At 37.7% G+C, this 15,285-nt stretch overlaps 2 protein-coding genes across 13 annotated transcripts in view; one reads left to right on the top strand and one right to left on the bottom strand.

Annotated features, from left to right (window-relative positions):
- Nucleotides 1–14,561, top strand: part of LOC125320202 (aminopeptidase O (putative)) — a 228,594-nt gene extending 214,033 nt beyond the window's left edge. For 2 of the 6 annotated variants that reach the window (XR_007201046.1, XR_007201045.1), the window contains 2 exons: nt 1,177–1,250; nt 14,296–14,561. The gene's annotated coding sequence lies outside the window, so the exon portion shown is untranslated. Of the gene's footprint in view, nt 1–1,176; nt 1,251–3,963; nt 6,326–14,295 lie in introns of those variants that run through there. The other 4 variants (XR_007201048.1, XR_007201049.1, XR_007201050.1 and 1 more) reach the window with 4 other exon arrangements.
- The window catches only part of FANCC (FA complementation group C), a 79,607-nt gene that overhangs the window by 12,424 nt on the left and 51,898 nt on the right, over nt 1–15,285 (bottom strand). For all 7 annotated transcript variants that reach the window (XM_048292293.1, XM_048292298.1, XM_048292294.1 and 4 more), the window contains 4 exons: nt 13,660–13,824; nt 10,430–10,586; nt 4,124–4,176; nt 1,464–1,563 (listed from right to left, as the gene is read on the bottom strand). In XM_048292293.1, the coding sequence (XP_048148250.1) occupies nt 1,464–1,563; nt 4,124–4,176; nt 10,430–10,586; nt 13,660–13,824 (475 nt within the window). The remainder of the gene's footprint in view (nt 1–1,463; nt 1,564–4,123; nt 4,177–10,429; nt 10,587–13,659; nt 13,825–15,285) is intronic.

The raw sequence follows: 15,285 nt of genomic DNA, 5'->3' as shown, positions 1-15,285 counted from the left end.
GACCAAAAAAAACCAAGAGATATGACTGACTTAAAGTTTAGAAAGCAATCTGTAACTGCCTTTTTGCAAGCAAACTGTTAGCTAACATTACAGCTGATTCACGAACTGTGAGACAAGGGACTTTAAATTCTATCATTGAAGATAATACCTTAATTAGAACTCCATGACTTAAACTGTATACAAGTGAAATAAAGGAAACTAAATATTTAAAACCACTTCAGAAAAATGGGCAGTAGTCCATGTTGCAATGCCAGCAGGTGAAGGACTTTCACCTTGAAGAAAACGCATCACCTGCACAACTCTTAGCTCTTGGGTGTCTGATAGGTGTGGAATCTTTTACTTTCATTCTCACCCACTGATCCCACCTGGGGCTACACAGTGTGCTGTTCCATGCAGTCAGGGTGGCATAAGATTACCATGCACAGCACTCATGTATTGAGCAAGACAGCTGCCTGAAGCTGGAAGACAGATTCAATCACATTGCTAATTAAAGGCCAGTAATGCCACAATTTTCAAGAAATCCCAGCATTCTCTAACTACCATCTCTCTCAATAGATGCAAAAAATCAAAGGAACTGGAAATTTTCTTAAGTCCAAAGTGAAGGGCTTTCAATGACAGGGTACTTTCCAAACTTGCACCATATGAATTTGATTTCAAAAAACAAACAAGATGGTTAGGATGTGAAATGCCATGTGATTTGGGAATCTGAAATCAAATTTGCAAGCTATAAGTAAGGTAAGACTTTTTCATAGCTGTATTTTGAAATTTTAAGGTAAGAAACTGATCCTGCTCTTGTTTTAAATTAGCACAGAAGTAATTCCACTTAATTTAGTTCAGTAAGACCTGTATAAACATCTGTGCAGAAGAAGAGAAACTAAGCTGTGAAACTTGAAAATTTAGACCAAGGAAAATTTCTGAGAGGCCACTGTTGAAGACCAGAAACTGAAACCAGTATGTATTCTGTGTCCCAGTATGTATTCTGTGTCTTTTACTTTCTGAACAGACAAATATGACTATTCAATATCCTACTTATAATTATTTAGGGGACTGGGAATGGGGTTGTTATCTCTACTTCATTTATTATCAGAGACCCTGCTACTGCAAAAGAAAAATGCATCTAGCGTTTTTCCTCCTTTTTATCAAAGATGAATGTTCATGCTCATGTTCACTCTACAGGCAGAAACTTCAGCATCAGGGGAACTGAGCCTGTGAAAACCACTTTAGGCAGACATACTTGATGGTTAAGTCAGGTAAATTGCTCTTACATACTGGTTTCATGCTGTAATTTTATGCGCAGGTGAAAATGTTTGAACTGAACTTTATCTATGCAGCTATAGAGGGATGCTATTATTTACCTCATTATATTCAGTCACTTCTCTTAAGCGTAGAATTGCTTTTCTTTCCTTGCAAAATTCTGCATGTTCTCACTGGAAAAAAACACTACGAAAGAGATCTTGACTAACCTGTTTGTTTTCATTCTGATGAGCCTGAAGGAAGACCTGTGTAAACACCTGTATTATTGTCATAACTCCTGAAGTTCCATCAGTTTCCATCAGTGCATTCCTAAGCATTGAAAAATTAGATATGACAGATCAGGTAGTGAGTCTGCCCACTACACCACTGTTAACTGAAATGAACGAAAAAGGTACATTCTTTGTATGCTGTAGATTCAAATTGTGTCTGAGCTTATTACACCACTAACAGAAATACTAACTTTGCAGGCTTTTTAGACTTTATTTTTCATTAAGGAAAACCAAAACCAAACCACATACACAACTCCTACAAAGAAACTAGATTTAGTAAATATATACAATATACATGCAGACACACAGTTTATCCTGCCAATTGGGGGAAATAAGTATAGAATTAAAAAGACTAGCACAACTTTATTAGCCAAATTTGGCATCTGATCAGTTTATTGTGTTCAGAGCAACTATTCCCATTACTAAGTCAAGCACACTTTATGGTGTTTTGTGGGACTGCATCCCATGGGCCACTCTAGAGGTTCACAAAAGGTGAGTGCTTCAACTGGCCTTCTACAGTGCAAAATAACCTTGAGCAAATGGAGCAAGTGGAGAAAACAGGTAGCAGTAATTTCCATTCTCTTATTTGAAAGACATATAATAGAAAGGAGAGAAAATGTTCAGAGTAAGTTGCCAGTGAGATACAAGTATCAGAGAATTGTTTCATTCCTTCTAAAAGATATGAAGAGCTAACACATTACTGTAACAGAAATCTCACAAAACTACAGGCAAATATAATCCCTGATATAAAAAGAAAACACAGTACACAGAAACTCAAGACAGTCTAGTTGCATGGACTTCTGTACAGCCACACATAGCAAGAAAACTCTGAGAAATAAAAGCAGGAAGTAATATCACTGTGATAAAATAATTTAGCACAATTATCTCAATATGCATGCAAATAGCAGGAAAAGTTATTACAGAAAGAGTCACAATGCTTAGATCCATACTTGTAACAGAACACTAACTCCAAAAATAAAAGAAGTTTCACACCAGCTATAGAAACCTAACACAGTTTCCAAACAAGCAAGTACAATTTCTTTATCAGCAGATCTCTAAAATCTCACACGTGATTACAACTGGAATAGTATCTTAACATCTGCACACCACTTGAGAATAGTTGGAAGGATGTTAGAGAAATACAACAGAAATAAACACAAGGCTGCATAAACCAACTGGTCTGCAAAAGCCAGCTAACATATACAGCTTCAGGTAAATATCAAGAGGACATGAGACATAGTATTCTTGAAATACATCAAGGTTTTAATACCAAAAATGTAGAGGAACAAGCATACTAAGCAGAATAATTCAAAGTAAAAAAACAGAGGAGAAATGTAGACTTGCAAACAGCAAAACAACATTTTTTAAGACAATTTGAAACATTAATAGAAGTGCAAAGTTTTACTAGGAAATACTGTGTTGGACAAAGTCCTGCATTAGCTAAGAAACAAAATTTTATCCATTTCTACTGTCTACCAAAGGGAAAGGTTGCAAAAGAGTAGTGAAGTCATGTGTTTTTCTCAGAAAACATTTTATATACCATGACCTTAAATAAGCCAAGAAGCTTGAACAAATTTTGTCTTCCTGTACCATCACAATATACAGCCTCCAGCCTAAGACATCAGCACACGTCTGCTGAAGTCACATCAATTTCTCAGTGCATCTTGTTTTGGGAAAGTGATTAGTCTCAAATCTTCAGAAAATGCCACCTGTGTGCAGACACAGGACCACAGCAACAAAGGACTGCCAGAGCAGTAGCTGCCAAGTGGCCTCACTCTGATAATACAGTGGTCTACAGTTTCTACAGCAAAGACTGTTCTGTTAGTGCCTGCATGAACCTAAACATGCACCCAGACACACAAATGCCCCCAAACAGGTGTACCTGGGAGCCCTGTTTTCTTAAGAAGGGAAACACTTGATGAGCAAAGGATGTCAGTCACTAAATACATTATTGTTGTATTGGAATTGTAATACTGAAAAATTAGTAAGTATTAAGTCAAGAGAAAAGAGAAAAGCCACTGAAAACTGAGTATAAAGGATTAGAAGCCCCCATGTGGTAACCAATATATTGGTTGCTTCAAAATAATTTTAATGCATTCAAAACCAAACTCATTATAACAGGTGGATCAATAGTTCAATGCCGTTAAGAGCCTATCTAACATAAATCCTGAAAAAACATTAACAAAATATAAAAGAAGCTACACTGCTAAGTGCAAAAGTTTTTGCTAAATGCCACCTTCATGCTGGCATGGGCAAAGCCAGTTCAGCATTTATAATTTTCAGCTCAAAACTGTATTTCAACCACAAATCTCTACTAAAGTACAAAATAAATTACAAATTTTAAAGGCTAAAATACAATGTAGTCAACTGTACCAGTGATTACTATAATGTAACTTTAAATAAAGTTCATTAGATTTTTAACATTTTTCATTATTTGCAGTGCACTACACAGAAGGGGACTTGAAAGCACACCGACAAAGAAGAAGATATCCAGAAATTATAATATGTTGTAGATTATAATATTGCTTCTTCTTGTGAAGAAAACCTCAATGCTTAAATGGGTCATTTAAAACTCTTCCCACAGTAATTTCAAGACTTACTTGAAAATTTCATTTACAATTCTGAAAATGGCAGGATGGCTTGCTGCTTGTGGCTGTCGATAAACAAATGAAAGAAAATTAGATATTAATAAGAAACAACTCAAGACAACTGTCACTGCATAATTAACAGATTAACTCATGGATGCTATTACATAGCCATTATTAAACTGTAACTCTCAGATCAGCTCTTACTAAACCCTCAGATTTTCTCAGGATTAGAATTCTTAGGATTCTCCATAGCGAGACCAAGCAGGCTCAACAGCTGATAAATGCAAACACCTGGGATCCTAAACTGTTTATGACAACAATCACTACAAATACTAAAGGTGGCAGACAGAAAGAACACGTTGTTGCATGCAATTGCTAGAGGCAAGACACAAGGAGTAGATTTTCAAAAAGCTTTTCCTTCCTCTTTGCAGACAATCCTTTCTGGATGTGCTTTGAGACTCTTGCTACATCTTCAAAATTAAATTCCAGAAATTAAATTGATTTTATCGCCTTTGTCTTTAATAGTTTTGCATGCATTTTGATCCAAGACATTTTTTCACAGTATTATCTTCTTTGTGAACTTCAGAGTTGCTAGTACAAGCTAAATACCTCAGTGCATCAATTTTTTTTTTAAACTAGTGAAGCCTTTTACCATGCTCCCACACGAAAGACTGTTTTGAGAAAGTTATCTTAAATATGCACCAGTAAACACACTGCTTTTTAATTCCATATTCTTAGGCTTTTATAAAACACCTAGAATAAAAACCACTTACAATTCCCCAAAGTACTAAGTTAAAGTCTAAGTTAAAAAGCGAATCCTTGATTAGTGTCTCTGATGTTAGACCTGAAGATTTGGTAAGACTATAGTTCTTGAAGAACTAGAGTAAAGATTGTCTAACAAAATGCATTCTCTAACCTTTAGGAAGCATAGTGTTTATAAAATGGCATTTAGTAATACAGCTTAAAGTGCGTAACACACTACTGAAAACTTGTATGCATTTGTTTCAAGCTAAAACGTACCAAGCAGAAAATTAATATTGTAATAATACATATAACTTACGTTTATAAAAAACCAACAGTTTTAATAATTATGATAATACTATTAATAACAATAACGCAAATAAAAAAATATCCTTTTAATTATACACAGGGAGAATGAGGACTTGGCTTAATACAATCCCTACATGGTAATATTAGAAAACAACCAACCCTTACATAAAACTGTCTAAAAACTGTCTCCCCGTCTCCCCCAGTTGTCTCTGCCATACTGTGAACAGGAGGCGGCCCCTCATTTTGCTGTTTTGCCCCGTTTTCTTTGCGCCGCGGCTGCAGCCAAGCTGTGCTATCGAACGTGCGCCACCTCCCGCTCCAGAGCCGGCACAGCCGGCGGCTGCCCCCAAATCCCAGTGCCGCCGGAGGGAGAGAAGAAACCGCCGCGATGAGACGAACAGGAGGCACGGGCCTCTCCTTCTTTTGCGGGTTTCTTTTGTTTGTTTAGTTTTGGTTTTGGGTTGTTTTTCTGTTTGTTGGTTTGGGTTTTTTTTAAGAAAATGTTTGACTAGATAGATCTCCAAAGCTGCCTTCCAAATGGAACCCTTCTGAGGTTCTAGAGAGCAATGGAGAGTATGGTTTCAGCCCTGTGGGCTAAATGGTTGATTCAGTGATTTCCCCCACTGTCTTTCAGACACTCTACCTATCTTTGCACACACACTTCTATGATGATGAACCAACACACTGTAGCTTAAGACAGGTTGGATACAAACCAGAAAGGGTCCACCAGCACATTGGCTCACATACCAAAATCAAATCCTAGTTCTTTTGAACAAGTCCAAAATAAATATATACAAAGTGCCAGATGTGTTTTTATTTTGATTCCATCAATATTATGAATAATTTTATCTATACTTCCTCTTTTCTTCCTCATTAATGCCTGTTTCACCGGCTCTGTACATTGGGGAGTATCTTGACTGCAGAGCTCAGGCACAGTGGGGATAAGGCTGAGTGCCTTTGGTGACAATCAGAGGCACTGTCTCTCCCAGCAAGGCAGAGATCCTGCTGGGAGTCTGTTACAGACCACCCACCCAGGATGAAGTGAAATATTCTATCAGTGGATGTTTCATGATCTCTAGCCCTTGTTCTTGTGGGAGATTTTAACTTGCCAAGTGTCTGCTGGAAGCACAGCACAGTGGAGAGGAGACAGTCTAGGAGGTTCCTGGAGAGTGTGGAAGGTAACTTCCTGACACAGCTGGTAAGGGAACCTACCAGGGCATGCCCTGCCAGACCTGCTGTTTACAAACAGAGAAGGACTGTGGGAGAAGTGGTGGTAAAAGGCCATCTTGGGCACAGTGACCATGGAATGATAGTTTCTCTACTCTTGGTGAAATAAGGAAGGAGATCAACAGAAATTCTACCTTGGACTTCCTGAGGGCAGACTTTGACCTGTTCAGGACACTGGTTCAGAGAGTCCCTCAGGAAACTGCCCTTAAAAACAAAGGGGTCCAGGAAGGCTGGACATGCTTTAAGAAGAATGCACAGGAGCATGCCATCTCCATGTGCCAACAGATGAGCTGGCAGAGAAGACAACTACCCTGGCTGAGCAGGGAGCTTTCATAGGAGCTCAGGGGAAAAAAGAGAGATTATGACCTTTGGAAGAAGGGGCAAGCAACTCAGGATGTCATTAGGTCATACAGAGAATAAACTAGAAAGGCAAAACCTCAACTAGAACTCGATCTGGCCACTGCTGTGAAAGATTATAAAAAGTGGTTTTATAAATATATTAACTACAAAAGGAGGGCCAAGGAAAATCTCCATCCTTTATTGGACATGGAAGGGAACAGAGTCACCAAGGATGAGGTACTTAATACCTTCCTTACCACAGTCTTTAACAGAAAGCCCAGTTATCCTCAGGGCAGCCAGCCCCCTGAGCTGGTAGACAGGGATGGGGAGCAGGACAAAACCCCTGCAATCCAGGAGGAAGTTGTTAGTGATCTGCTGTGCCACTTAGACAGCCACAAGTCTGTGGAGTCAGATGGGATCCACCCAAGGGTGCTGATGGAGCTGGCAGAAGTGCTCACTAAGCCGCTCTCCATCATTTATCATCAGTCTTGGCTAACTGAGATCCCAGATGTCTGAAGGTTGGCCAGTGTGGCACCCATCCACAAGAAGGACTGGAAGGAGGATCTGGGGAACTACAAGACTGTCAGCCTGACCCTGGTGCCAGGGAAGGTTACAGAACAAATCATCTTGAGTGCCATCACACAGGACAACCAGGGGATGAGGCCCAGCCAGCAGGGCTTTGGGAAAAGCTGCCTGACCAACCTGATTGCCTTTTATGACCAGGTGACCTGCCTAATGGATGAGGGAAAGGCTGTGGATGTTGTCTATGTGGACTTCAGCAATGCACCTCACTGCAAGGACATTACGGAGCTGGAGTATGTCCAGAGAAGGGCAACAGAACTGGTGAAGGGTCTGAAGCACAAGTCCTGTGAGGAGCAGCTGAGGGAGCTGGGGTTGTTCAGGCTGGAGAAAAGGAGGCTCAGGGGACACCTTACTGCTCTGTACAACTGCCAGAAAGGACGGTGCAGCCAGGTGGGGGTCATCTCTTCTCCCAGGCAACCAGTGACAGGAGAAGAGGACAGAGTCTCAATCTGTGTGTACATCAGGAAGAATTTTGTCAGTGAAAGGGTGGTTAAGCATTAGAACAGGCTGCCCAGGGAGGTGTTGGAGTCACCATTCCTGGAAGTGTTCAAAAAACAACTGGATATAGCACTTTGAGATGTGATTTAGCTGACATGGTGTTCAGTCAAAGGTTGGACTCAATGGTCTTGGAGGTCTCTTCCAACTGTAATGATTCTGTGATTCTAAGCTGACAAGGTGGAAAACAAAGTGCAGCAAGAACAGATGGTTTATAAAGAAGAAGCTGACAAATTGTAAGCCCTCTCAACCTATTGCACTTTTCTTGTAACACACCTATGAAAGAAATAAAACTACTTTGGAAACCTATCTCAGAACCAAACACAAACTATAAATGACACTGATTCAATCACATCTCTTTTTACATACACAGGCTTTAAAAATCTATGTATATACATATCTATCCATTTCTGGTCAAGTATAAAATACTAGTATATGTATTTACTGCAAGTTTAGTTGTTAATGCACACATACAAACCTTAAAGTTACTTCTGGAAGGAAGACATCCACTCACCCACCCAATTCCAAAGAAGCTAAGAGACCAGCTGTGATGGTCACTTCCCTTGTTTTTATTACTTCTGAGTAACTACAGGACTTCCAATATTAATTCCAGTTTAGCCACAAACACAAACATAATAGCACGCCATATAAACATAAGTTAGTGGACCATCACACAACAATTACTCTTGGAATTAAAATATACGAGTAGTACATACCAAGTTTCTTTCATAATAGAAGTACAGTGGTTTACAACTATCTGGGTACCTTAGATCTCTAGAGGTTTATGTACAGTATGATTACTGTATCAAGATACTTGATTTAGATAAATTACTCTGATAATGCAATTATGGAAGAGCTTATTGAAATTTCCTTCTTATAATGCACTATAATCAAATCACTAGCATATTTCTGCCTGTTTGTCCTCTAAAGATTTTCTTCCAAATAGGAAAGTAGAAATCTAGTTTTGTCTCATGATTCCACCATTACCATATCCATAAGGTAAACAGAGCATACATCCTAAAATACCATAATCCAACTGCCAAAAAATGCACATCCGTATTCCTAAATAAATACTTATATATCCTTTAGGCAGGCTAAATTAACATATTCTTGTATAATCAGGGCTGACTGATTTAATGTCACACAAGTATATCTTTACAGTACATGTTGTATGTACATGTTGTACAAAACATCATTATACATTTAGAACACGATTTCTGGATCACAATATTTTCCCTCTATATTGCCTCTCTGAAGCTTCTCATCCTGTTGTTTTTAATTGTTATGCCATCTCCCATTTATGTACCCTCCTTCTTATCAATGCCCATCAATCATCAATATCCATCTGCGAAATGCTCTCCTCTTTATGGCTTCATTCATTCCAGTCTTTGTCCACAGGATGGATCTCTAAACCAGCTTTCAAAGCTGCTGCACTGGTCTTGCCACTCTGTCAATATCTTATTTTGAAAGCACAAAGTCTTTGGAGCAGAGGCAAGTAAAGACAACCTAAGTGTGCCAGCACAATAATGTTCCATACTTTTCAGAGATCAGGATGTGAAGACAGTGTAAGTGTGAACATTTTTAATAAACAACAAAAAACAACACTTGAAAAAGATATTTGACTTCTTTTTAGGTATTTATAACTTAGATTTAGAGATTTTTCTTTTCCTCACCTGGTACGTGGTGTAGTACCAGACACTATATACAACTCAGTTTATCTTGTATAGGAAAATTAGGCACAGACCCTGTATATAGCCTTGTTTGCTGCAATATATCTAAATCCCCAGGTGACATATGAAGAACTGCTGATGCCAAGCATTTATATTTGCAAGTATCATATTGGATCCCTAAATATGAGACTTGCAGATTCAAAAGGAAGAATACTTAAAGGTAGCATTCTTTTCCCGACTAGAATACGTACTCTGTAAGCCGTTTCATAGGCTGAAAATAAGATACTTTATGCCATTCTTTACTTCTGCCATTTTATGAAACATATAATTTGAGTGCATTGCACACATGCAATTTCACACTGTAATTAACAATTAAATTTACATTTAGTGCTGCAACTAGCTCATTATTTTGGAAAAAGTATACAGTTTTCTCTTAAGGAAGATTTTTGGTGCTCCACCTAGCGCAGAATTTGAAAACAAATTTTAATTACAGTTTAGCAAATGTTTTGCATTAAGAACTTTGTCCAGGTTTGCAAATAAAACCAAGTAACAAAGCAGTCCATAATAAAATAATCTACAAGGGGTTCCAATTGTTTAGATTCCTGAACTCCAGGGGCACAGAGACTGAAGTAAAAACAAATTCAAATCCTTCCTGGCCAGAGTTTATAATTTTTTAAGACAGAGGAAGGTGCTCAGCACTCTCACCAGGGGGATCCTCACTTTTTTACCCATTCTTCATCACTGCATGAAATCTTTTTTTCTCTTCTACCAATTAATTGTAAAAATTTTAAAAATTAGTGATCTTTTTAAGACTCAAGATTTGGCTTGCATTAACAAGCCGGATGTCCCATAATGGCCATTTATGCTGATGTATGTCTACACGTTGACATATTTGAAAACTCTCACTCCTGAAGCAGGAAAGAGCAGTATCAAATGTACTACATGTTGCACATACCAGCAACGAGTCTTTCATGACACAAGCCACTTCTTCCAGTGAATTCAACTGAATGGAAAACAACTGGTCTAAAAGATGTAAGGTAGCTTTTTCAAGGCTTGGTAAGTGACGAAGCCAAAGGCTGAAGACAGCTGATTCAGGAAGGGAGATCTTCTTCCTGGTTTAGAGAGAAAAATACTGTTTTACCTGAGTAACTGGAAGGAAGACAAAAAAATGTACTTTTATTTTTTTTCTTTTTTTAACCATATTGGGGAAAACGAAGGCACGAAGATTAACCTGAAGCAAGAGAGAGAAAATCTTGTTTACAGTAGCCTGTTCAACAGCAAATCGTAATAGCAAAGAATGACAGGAAATCACCATAATCTACAAATGCAACTTTACCACGTGTTTAAAACCTAAAAATTTGGTCATGATGGATCCCATCAAATGGAAGCAGAAGGCTTAAGTCTGGAGCTCCCTTCATCTCTCAAGAAAAGTCCTGTCCCTGGACCTTTGCGCTCTCTCCAACCTGTACTAGCACTGCAGACAGCTACTGACAGATGAGCAGGAAGGTCCTGCATAATATTTCTGCTGTATAAGCAAAGCATTACTTATCTTTGCAGAGGAATAAGGAAAAAACCCAAAACCAACAATAACAAAAAGGAGAAAAAAAGAACAAAAAAAGGAAAAAGAAATTACTTAGAGGTAGGTAAGTCTTCAGCCTGCCAGCTGACCAGAGCCATTTAAAAGAAAAATAGTTAAGAAGACAAGTTATCTCTTCACCTAAAGACTTCGACTACTACCCAGCTGAAGTATAGTGTTGTATCACTACAAAAAAAGGGCACGGTGTGGACCAGCATGAATCAAAATACACTAAACTAACCACCCAAGAAGAGATATCGTAGCACAAACATCATAGAATATTTTTGTAGCTATTGTGATAGTTGCAAATTAAAAGGTCAAAACCAAAACAATACATAAATAATAAGAAATATTTGCATTGGTCTTAAATCAAGTTAAGATTAAAAAACCTAAAATTAGCCTGGAGAGTATATGCAAAGTAAAGCAATTGATAAGAAAGAAAAATACCAGTAGAAGGAATAGTAATGACATTTTAGGATCTATTTTCAATGTATTTCTTTTGCCATATATTCGTTAAAATATCAGCTCTCAGAATTCTGAATTTCATTACAAAGCTTGTATTTTTTCTACTCAATACTATGGAATGACCTTAAAGTGTACATGTGAAGACAAGAAATACGTCAAAGTATCCAGAACTTCAAAATGGTAAAGCAGTGCTCAATTTCAGGATGCTGTTAATTTATTGAGTATTACTATTAAAGCACATACGCACATCAGAGTAAATTAAGAATGACAAGAGATTAGCTAATTATGCTACTACCAACTTTATTGCTTTCTTTGTGGTAGCATGGTAGATATTACAGATATTATGGCAGGAAAAGAAAGCTAATAAGCTCACATAGAGGTGTTGCAACTCTAAGATTTAAAAACAATACAGGAAGTTAACTGTAGTGATTATATTCCTACAGCTGAACTTGCAGATGGTCCCACCGGGACAATTCAGCGTTCTTTGGAGGCCTGCAAGTGCCCTATTTTCTGGGGCAGGCTTCACCCATGTTCAGAAAGAAGATGTGTTTGAAACACAACAGAGTTAAGGAGAATAAAACTCAGTTGTCAGAGTGGGGAATAAATTAAAATACAAGCACATTCACATTAAGACCACATGAGTTCAGTCCAGGAATATATCATGCAAAGCATGCATGAGCCTGTATCTGCCCTCAGGGAAACCACGCACTTTTGTTGAGCACCCTGCAAGAGTCCCTTAGTCAAAAGCCATGTGAAATCAGGTATTTTTGCTCACTGTGATAAGCAAGCAGCTCAGAAGTTAAGAAAAGAGACATTTATTTCAGTCAGAAGAACCTCTTATGACCATCCAAAGAATGTCCATACTCACAATATGAAGTGTCAGAAGTCTGTCATGATGGACTGCCTATCACCTTACTGATATGAGAACAAACCATCTGTACAGAACCTGCGAACTTGCTCTCTCAAAGTCTTCCAAACTTGTGGAGCACATACAGTCAGAAGCCACAAAAGACAGACAAGTGAAAGAGTGAAAGACAGCTCTGTCTTTTTGGGCACATCTTTTACTACAAACCTCCACATGCCTTTTTCATTCCTTTTCCTCAGCTTCTACTAACATGTATGGATTAGTTGCTGTACTTCTCCATTAATTACTTTTTGTCTGGAGTCCTCAATGGATCACCACAAAAATCTTCATTAGAACATCTCAGAAATTATGAGTACAGAGGAAGCAATTAAAACTGATTAAAAACAGGAGGAAAATGGATAATTGACAAAGTATTCACAAGGGACATTTTCTAGTATAAAAAATTTGTTTATAATATGGCGCCTCAGCTGCATGTTGAACAAAGCAATTCTCAAGCAAAAGTAGGCTGTGCTTTCCCTGACATCTTCCCTTTCCTGGCACAGCCAGCCTTACTGATGTTCAGCTTCACTCAGCTGGTTTTCATCCATAGACTGATTTTATCAGAACAGTGGGTTTAGTGGTAGCAAACAAACAAAGTTGTATTTCACAAATTGCTCCTCTCTCAAACTCATTAAAACGAATCTGCTGAAAACCAGGAGAACAAATTTCACAAAAAAACCGAAAAATCCCAAACCAAAATAAAATAAAAAACCAAACCAAACCAAAAAACCACAAAAAAACCCAAAACCAAAAATCAAAAACCAAAAAAACCCCAATAAAAGAACAAAACAACCAAAATAAAACAAAAACTACAAAACTGGAAAGAATTATGAAAACATCAAACATAAGGATCTATCTTACACACAGAAAAATTAAAATGGCTCCCAAAATTTCACGTTAGGAATCCTAATATACTTATATGACAGGTAAATGACATTTCTATGAAAAATTATCACAATTTCCACAAAATTATGAAAATCTGTTGAAGGTTTTAACCTCCTTTTTAGGGAATAGGTGGGACAAAAACCCAGCCAATATTTAAAGCTGCTATGCCACAACTTGTGCATCAGTGTAAAATTCTGCTTTGGCCCACAAGCTCTGCTATTCAAATGCAAAGGTAGTATTTTACTAGAAAGCAGGTATACAGTGCATTCAGCATACAAACCTAGACAAGAGACATTGAACTGAATTGATAATCTTTATGAAAAAGCAAAACAGTAACACAAACCCTGCTACTTACTTTAAAAAGGCCTCATTCACAGCCTCTAGAAACTCTGAACTGAGAATTTCTTTTGATGAACCTCCATGGTAAAGAAGGAGAGTTTCCAGCAATGGAGTTAGGTCAGGCAAAGTAATGAGAGGCACACAGAAAATGGACACAGCATTCACACGACTGGCTGAAATGCTGAAGGAAAAAATAAACACAGTTCATATTTCAGAAAAGTCATAATTTCTAAACTGTTAAGCTAAAAAAAGGACATTAATTAATCACAGAAGATTAAATGTAAGAGATGCATACTTAACTGCTGAAAAATTATTTACTAGAATGACTGTTGACATATCATTCCTTATTGTGTGCAGAATGTTAAGAAGTCAGATAAAATTTTGATATTTAAATGCTCAAAGCAAACCATGTAAGGGATATCAACACAATTCTGAATTGAAACCAGTTGTGTTGGTTCCATCACCCCGTCCTTCCTACTAGACAGTGCTTTGTCTTTCCCAGTGATGGAAGATTACAGATTCATAGCTTTTATGTAAGTTTCCTGGAACTCCAGAAGAGACAACCTAGCTGCTTTTCAGGCCTCCTGCTGCTTTTTTAACCCCTCTTTCCTCTCAACAGAAACAATTTATGACCCCTCTTTCCTCTCAACAGAAACAATTTATGAATCCTGCTGTCTTCAAGTGCTCAGCTGAAAAATTTTTGCTTACAGATCTACAGCCCTACAGCTGAAGGAATATGCAGCACCTTTGGATCTTAATATACGAACCACTCATTGGATCTTCTCACTAAAACTACGTGGTTGGAAATTATCAAAGACAGTGGAATCTGGAACATAAAGAAAATACGGAACCTTTGGAACATTAAAAAAATTAAAATGGCAGAGACTACATTTGCAAAAAGAAATCACAACTTTCCCAGAGAATATATATTGTTCCTAGCACATGAAACTGTAGTTTTGACAGGAAGACACTTACAAAGACCAAGAACTATGAAATACTGAATTCTAGCAAATTAAAAGGTGCTAGATTGTTTGTAAAAGGCTTCCCTGAGTTCCTGCAAGTTTCTCCTGATTCACTAAATGAAGTGCATTCTCTGCAAGAACCTGAAACTATTTTCTTTGGGGAGTTACCAGTATCACCCCTGAAGACCTGAGAGGGGAATTAAGATGCTGCTCAGCAGTGTGGACATGAGGTACTAATCATTATCATATAAACAGAGAGAGAAATAAAACATGATGTATTTTCAAAGATGCACATTTCTGAGTAGTTATCTGATTAAATACGTGTTTAAGTCTTCTTATACTGAAATACTTCAAAATGCACTTTTGCTACAAGTGTTTTTGTAGGAATGGTAATTATTGGGAAGATCTTATTGTGCAGCAGTATTTTCCAGGATACACAGACCTGAAACTCTAAATCAGTTCCCTTTGCAAAATTATGTTTCTAATTCCTTATGCAGGATTAGCAAAGTTTACTACATAATATTCAAAATATGTTCTTGGTGAATAGTGCACAATGCACTCCACTGTGTACCATGAATTTGCACAGACACTGTCATCTGAGTTTTTTAAAGTATCACTAAATGGAGAAAGGAGAAAATGTACACCTGTAAAAGCAGACTACTTTTGCCTCTGGAATTTGA

Source organism: Corvus hawaiiensis, chromosome Z (genome assembly GCF_020740725.1).
Source record: "Corvus hawaiiensis isolate bCorHaw1 chromosome Z, bCorHaw1.pri.cur, whole genome shotgun sequence".
In the NCBI taxonomy this organism is placed as follows: Eukaryota; Metazoa; Chordata; class Aves; order Passeriformes; family Corvidae; genus Corvus; species Corvus hawaiiensis.
The sequence above is the reverse complement of the archived record's forward strand: the minus strand, read 5'-3'. Positions and strand labels throughout refer to the sequence as shown.